Source organism: Antrostomus carolinensis, unplaced genomic scaffold (genome assembly GCF_000700745.2).
Source record: "Antrostomus carolinensis isolate BGI_N321 unplaced genomic scaffold, ASM70074v2 scaffold18398, whole genome shotgun sequence".
In the NCBI taxonomy this organism is placed as follows: Eukaryota; Metazoa; Chordata; class Aves; order Caprimulgiformes; family Caprimulgidae; genus Antrostomus; species Antrostomus carolinensis.
The window spans coordinates 9,045-15,365 of NW_010331111.1; the positions used below are offsets into that span (position 1 = coordinate 9,045).

The window sequence follows — 6,321 nt, forward strand, 5'->3', positions numbered from 1 at the left end:
TAATTCAAACAGTTTATACATGCAAAGAGATGAGCTAGAAGCTCTGATTTTTCCTTATAAAGCAGCAATACAGTTCACAAGCAGAGCTAGACATTTAAATAGTCATCCAAAGTAGAACTAGTCTGGCAAATATGTTACATCCTAACATACTCAGGAAAACAATTTGTTCTTAAAACACACTGAAATCCTTGCTCCAATGAAGTCGGTGACAAAATTCTGTTCCTACAGTAAGATGAAATCTGTTCCCCTGGCATTTTAGAAATTGTCACAAGAAACAGACACCCACAAAATAACATCATTTCACAAGGCCTAGCAACCATAATGATTACATTAAAATATTTATTTGAATTGTTTTCCAATGTCAGAAAACAGCTGATAACTCAGGGTAATATGAAAATACTACCTTCATCATAATAAAACAGCTTCATAGTCAGGCAAACGTCATTTGGTAATGGACTCAGGTTTTGCATCAGAACATAAATCTTGCGAATGAGGAGGATACTTGCTTTCTTGGTGTCTGCACAGGTGATTGTGGAATCATTCCTTTTATTCTTACTAGAAATGGACAAAGTATTCAGATTGATTTTTTTTTTCCATAGAGTAAGCTGTTTCTAGTATAAAAGATACATGACTGTTTAACAGACTCCATGAATGTCAGAAGCAGACATCACATTTATTGCCTAAAGTCTGAGGTTATGAGCACTGCAACTCCTCATATTAAGTGACCTGCATGTTCTCTGCCCCTTGGAAGATCAAATCCCGAGCCAAGTATGCCATGAAAGCATTACAGTTCAGCAGCTGTGACCAACTACTGCATTTTATATTACACAATGCTTAAAAAATACCCAACCTGAAAGAAAGAAAACAGCAGGTACTTTTGAAAGCCTCAATTCTGCAAAGTCTTGCAGAATTGGGAAGAATTTGCTTGCAAGAAGAACTTGCTTTCCCTTAAATAAACAACTAACACTATTGACTTTGACAAGAATCATTACTGATAAGAAAATGTGTGCCTTGACATCCAGCTCCGACATCTCTATGCTCCTGTTCTACCAGCAGCTGACCCAAACCCTACCTTACTGCCACCAAAAATGCTCTCCCTCTCCTCCCCTGCTCCTAACAGCTCAGAGAGGCACCAGGGGACCTGAACAGCCAGCACAAGGCAAGCACCTGGGAGTTATTTCATTGGGTAACTGTCTGTTGGAAGCACACCCTTCACTGCAATGGTTTCAAACATCTCACCCCTCTGCAGACCGTTATCTCCTTCCCTGCAGGGTATGAGAGAACTAGGCTCAAGCCTTATATTATCAATTTAGTCTGCCATGAATTTATGCTAATCCCATGTAACATCAAGTATTTTCAGATAAGTAAATCTGATATTAAACATTTCACCCTCGACATACGGAGTATCTTAAAGAGCGTGGTGCAAGAGTATTGGACTCTGTCACTAAGAATCATCTTTTGAGTGGCTATTTAAAAATATGAGCATAATCTGACACAATGATTCATTATATTTTAAGAATGACTAAGTTAATAGCATATGCTGATAAAATTAATCTTAAGAATTAAAAAAGGAAACACCAAACAGATAAAATTCAAAGTTTTTACATTCAGGCATATGGAAATAGACTGTAAAACCACAGAGCAGAATAAAGTCACAGTGACAATACCTGCTGAAATCCAGGAGTGGCCCATTGTGGGTGTACTTGAATTTGAAGTGGTAACATTCAGTAATTGTCTGCAAACAAATCCAGTAATTATTAAACTATCAGCTGCCAAACAAACTACTACTGCTTCTGTCTAGTAATCTATTAACATAAAAATGAAGATCTACATTATCTTCCAGGAATCACCATGATAAAATATTCTGAAACATCAGTTTAAGGCTTTAGAATGAAATATTCATTCAAATTTTAATCATTATGAAAATATTTCACACACATAACAGAGACATGGTGACACCCAGTGGTTAGTTAAAACATACTGTGCTTTTCATAAAGTAATTTCTCGTGTAGAGTTAGGACGATGCATCTTTATGGGCATTTAACTCTGCAATGACACTCTGGGTTTCTTGTTCTGGCCCGAGGATAATCTGACACTAGATATTCAAAGGGAATTCACTACATGCCAATTCCGATTAGCTCTAGTGATTCTCACATTTCGTATTTTAAGATGTTGGGTTTTTTTCATGTGCAATGTTAACTACTATTCATAGAATCATAGAATGGTTAGGATTGGAAGGGACCTTAAAGCTCATCCAGTCCCAACCCCCTGCCAGCAGCAGGGACACCTTCCACTAGACCAGGTTGCTCAAAGCCTCATCCAGCCTGGCCTTAAACACTTCCAGGGAGGGGGCATCCACAACTTCCTTGGGCAACCTGTTCCAGTATACTATATTATTGCTAGTATACACATTTCACTATATTCATACTATCATTAGTCATCCAGTAAAATATTCTAGCAGCTTTACCTGAGGATCTTCTGGATGGGTATAGACCTGTATTTTTGAAGTAAAGAGAGGAAACAGAGTAAGAACTGTACATATCTCCCAGCATCTACCTTAAAAGATGTGTACCTTACTTTTCAAAGATACTTACTGCCAGGACAATCATTCTTAGCTGTTGGAAACATAATCAGAGAAAGAAAAAGAACATTAAGTGCATTCCACAGCCTATTTTTGCTTACCAAGCAGTTGTGTTTCTCTAGCTCTGGAAACCAATATAGACAACTAAGGCCTGTTGGAAGAGAAATCTCTTCATACACTTAACTCCTTACCTGTTTGAGGAAGGACTTACTCAACGGGCAGCAGAAAACTCCTATGTATTCCTGACTTCAAGCATTTCAGGTCACAAAGAATATTATCCCAAAATGTCTGTGCATCCCACATTGTAGCTAACTGTTTTAACATATTAAAGAGCAGCTATTTCCTAACCAGAAAGTCCTATAACTAAGCTGAAAGCAAATGGACTTACATAAATGAGTATTTCAATATCTGAACTAGATAAATTATACTGGAAGACTTACGTATTTCTTCTGCAAGGCATCATAGCATCCTAACATCCTGCAAAAACCAAATAACATTGTCCATCTACTACTAATTTCCATTTGCTTTGCTTCTGACTAAACAGTCCCAAAAAATGAAATTATGTTTAGTTTTCTTAATACTATATTAGAACAATAAATAATACTTATTCCATTATTCTATCTCATTAGTAGTGATACAAGCAATGACTATCTTTAGCACCAAATATCCTAGCCTCTTTGTAGAATAAGTAAAAATATAATCTGTAAGTAATTTACCAGTAAAAAGATAATGCAAGTGTACATCTACCATTTTCAAACACCTTCTAAGACTTGTATTCATTAATCAGTTTATAAATATGTACTTCAGCTGAACACTGACATCTCTGAAGCACAAAGTTACGTTATTGCCTTTATTTAGATGTTGCAATTTGCTTTTTATATGACATGAAAACTACAGTCAAATAATGAAGCAACATACCCTATTTTTTTTTCCTAACATTTCTTTTGAATATAGTCAACAGCAAAAATTGGTTTTGGTGTGTACACGATGCTGAGTTAAGAAAGGCTACTCACCCGTAAACTCCAAACAGGTAGCACACACATGCTTCACACAAAAACCAGGGAGTTTTCCTTGTCGGCATCCACACCACTGCCCTCGCTAATGTTTGATGCGTGAGGGTAAGATGAAATGCACTCAGCGCCACTTCAGTTTCCTCTGCCACAGAAGGTCAGTTAAGAAATTCCAGGTTACAGTAAAGGAAGCCTTTTCCCCCTCTTTTCTCTCTTAGCAATGGCACATGGACAAAGAACAGATGACTAACTTCACCTTTAACATCAGAACTCAGACCTACATCTCTGAAGGCCACACTGACAGTGGCTGCAAACCCTCTCTGCTGAATCCATCGTGATTTCTGATGTCTTACCTTGTACTACAACTGGTAAGAGTGTGAAAAGAGCAAAGATGACCTTTACAGAGGTAACAAAAAATAGGAATGTGTATGTAAAGCAAAGGCCTTGTATACTCTTTTCCAAACAGCAAGGAGAGCAGCCATGAACAAATCTCACAGTTATTGCAAACAGAAAGAACACAAAAATAAACACCTCTAGTCCCAAGTGACATACGTACACTCAATGTGTACGTATGTGCAAGTGGATAGGCTATCACTTGCAAACACAATTCTGCCTTTGAATATAAAAGCCAACAGTACCATTTTTGTTAAGTCTGAAAGCAAGATCTTTAGATTCAAGATGCAAAATAACAACACTGTGTCTCCTGTTCAACTAGAGAGGAGCTACTGGTTAGATTTTTGCATTTAGGTGCACCCTTGAGCATTCCTATACACCCAAGGAAACTAAATGCAAATTATAATCACTCTGTATGTTTGTGCTCTACTAAGCACCGAGGTGTAAGATTTTCTAGAAACACAACTGAACAAGTCAACTATATCTCTACTGAAACACACACACTTTGACTTTCCATTTAAAAAAAAAAACAAAAAAAGTTGTCAACATAGTGAATACCATGCACTAAAAGCACTGCCTGGGCAGTTGTTCACTCACAGCAAATGAATTTTTCTTTCTATCTGCAAACCACCAGAAAGGCATCTTTCAGAACTGACATGCTATGGAAGTGTTATATATGTGCTGTAATTAACATGCTGTAATTAACATACCATTTCACCAGCTGAGTAGAGCCAGGACAGTTCTTGTCTTCCCTCAGAATTTTGACACAGACATCTCAAAAAAAAAAAAATAAATAAATTTAAAAAATGCACATTTACTAAGGAGAAAATATGACTATATTGCTAAGAAAGTGAAGTTCATTAACTGAAAGTATATACAAAAAGCAGACTAAAATTAACATTACCAACAGGTGTAGACATAGTTTTAATTGCTGAGTGCTCACCATCACAATCTAACAAAATTTGATGATGAATGTAGTAGTGAAGTTTCCACTACAGTTATTGAAAATGGCTATTACCTTTAATTAAGACAACCAAGTGGCTTTAAAAACACATTAACTTCGTAACAACCCTGTGACAATAGATTTTGCAAAGAATCATGAAAACAGCCTGTTACCATCCATGTATCTTGTTCCATAGGCACTTTCAGGAAAGATTCCTCTCAGGTATGTAATGCAGGATACAGCTACAGCCAGAAGCCTCTTCACTAGCATCAGGGATTGCTGTTCAGTAGCTATTTTGTTAGGAAATACAACTGCACTCTGAAATTTAGAGAAAGAAAGAATCATCTCTGTCCACAACAACAAACCTGTACAGTCTACAATCTGGCCCAATGCCTGCTTAATATTTTAATTTAATTGAAATGTATGACTTTCATAATTTATAAAGTTATACATATTCCTAACGCTTGGTGTTCCTATGTTTTTAGGACATCGCTGATTTCTGCCAAGCGCATGACCACAAACTTCAGATCCAAATTATTTTGCTAGTAAGCACCTTTATTCATAGTTAAAAGACTGAATTAGCCTGTAATTTTCAAGTGAAGAAATATTACAGAGCACCTGGGTGCACTATTTATTTCAGCTAAAATTCACTGTTTTTTTCCGATTCAAATAATATACTGTGCTGAAATACACAAGAAAATCATACCACACAATTCCTTTGCTTCTGAGCAGTTGCCATTTTGCAGATACTCTTCAGTCTGTTAATAAAACATCTGCATTAACACATGTATGACCACCAGCCACAAGTGCACACAAGCCCAGACTGCAGCTATTCAGTTTTAAATAGTCAATACCTGAACCTACCAACACTTCCTGAAGCTGAACCATTAATCTATCTCAGTTCAAACAAACCCAAAATTTTAAGGGAACAGAGCAGGACAATTAATATTTTTTGATTTTCACACCAGCACAGAGCTCTCCTGAGGTTGCAGTATGTGGTAATTAAAATACCATATGCCTATTTATATGAAACATGAGGCTTTGAAAGCAATGCTCTGAAGTGCTATCTGGCACCCAGCCTTTCCAAAGGACCCTAAAGCTCTCCACATTTTAAGTCACCTCCACCCAAAGATGAGCTATCACCCTTGGAAGCAGGCTTGGGTTGTTTCTCTCTGTAATTTAAATGAGTACTGGAGAAAGAGAACTTTCTCAGCTATTGTTTTTGTTGAACCATGTTTTCATTAAGCCCTTAGCCCTCATCACCGTGAGCCTGACTCCACAGGACAAGCCTTCCCACCATCTGCAGCACTGAGACCCACCTAGGCCTGAGGACATAGAAGATGTCCTCCCTGAGTAGGGGATAAGCCCTGGACCATGAGCCCCCCCTCCCGCCC

General features: G+C 37.5%; 1 protein-coding gene across 1 annotated transcript in view; it reads right to left on the bottom strand.

The window, feature by feature from the left end:
- Positions 1 to 5,666, bottom strand: part of HORMAD1 (HORMA domain containing 1) — a 13,420-nt gene extending 7,754 nt beyond the window's left edge. The window contains exons 1-8 of the mRNA XM_029086257.1: positions 5,634 to 5,666; positions 5,101 to 5,245; positions 4,695 to 4,758; positions 3,022 to 3,058; positions 2,595 to 2,615; positions 2,468 to 2,494; positions 1,668 to 1,735; positions 404 to 555 (exon numbers count right to left, since the gene is read on the bottom strand). Of these exons, the coding sequence (XP_028942090.1) occupies positions 404 to 555; positions 1,668 to 1,735; positions 2,468 to 2,494; positions 2,595 to 2,615; positions 3,022 to 3,058; positions 4,695 to 4,758; positions 5,101 to 5,245; positions 5,634 to 5,666 (547 nt within the window). The remainder of the gene's footprint in view (positions 1 to 403; positions 556 to 1,667; positions 1,736 to 2,467; positions 2,495 to 2,594; positions 2,616 to 3,021; positions 3,059 to 4,694; positions 4,759 to 5,100; positions 5,246 to 5,633) is intronic.
- Positions 5,667 to 6,321: the final 655 nt, after the last annotated feature.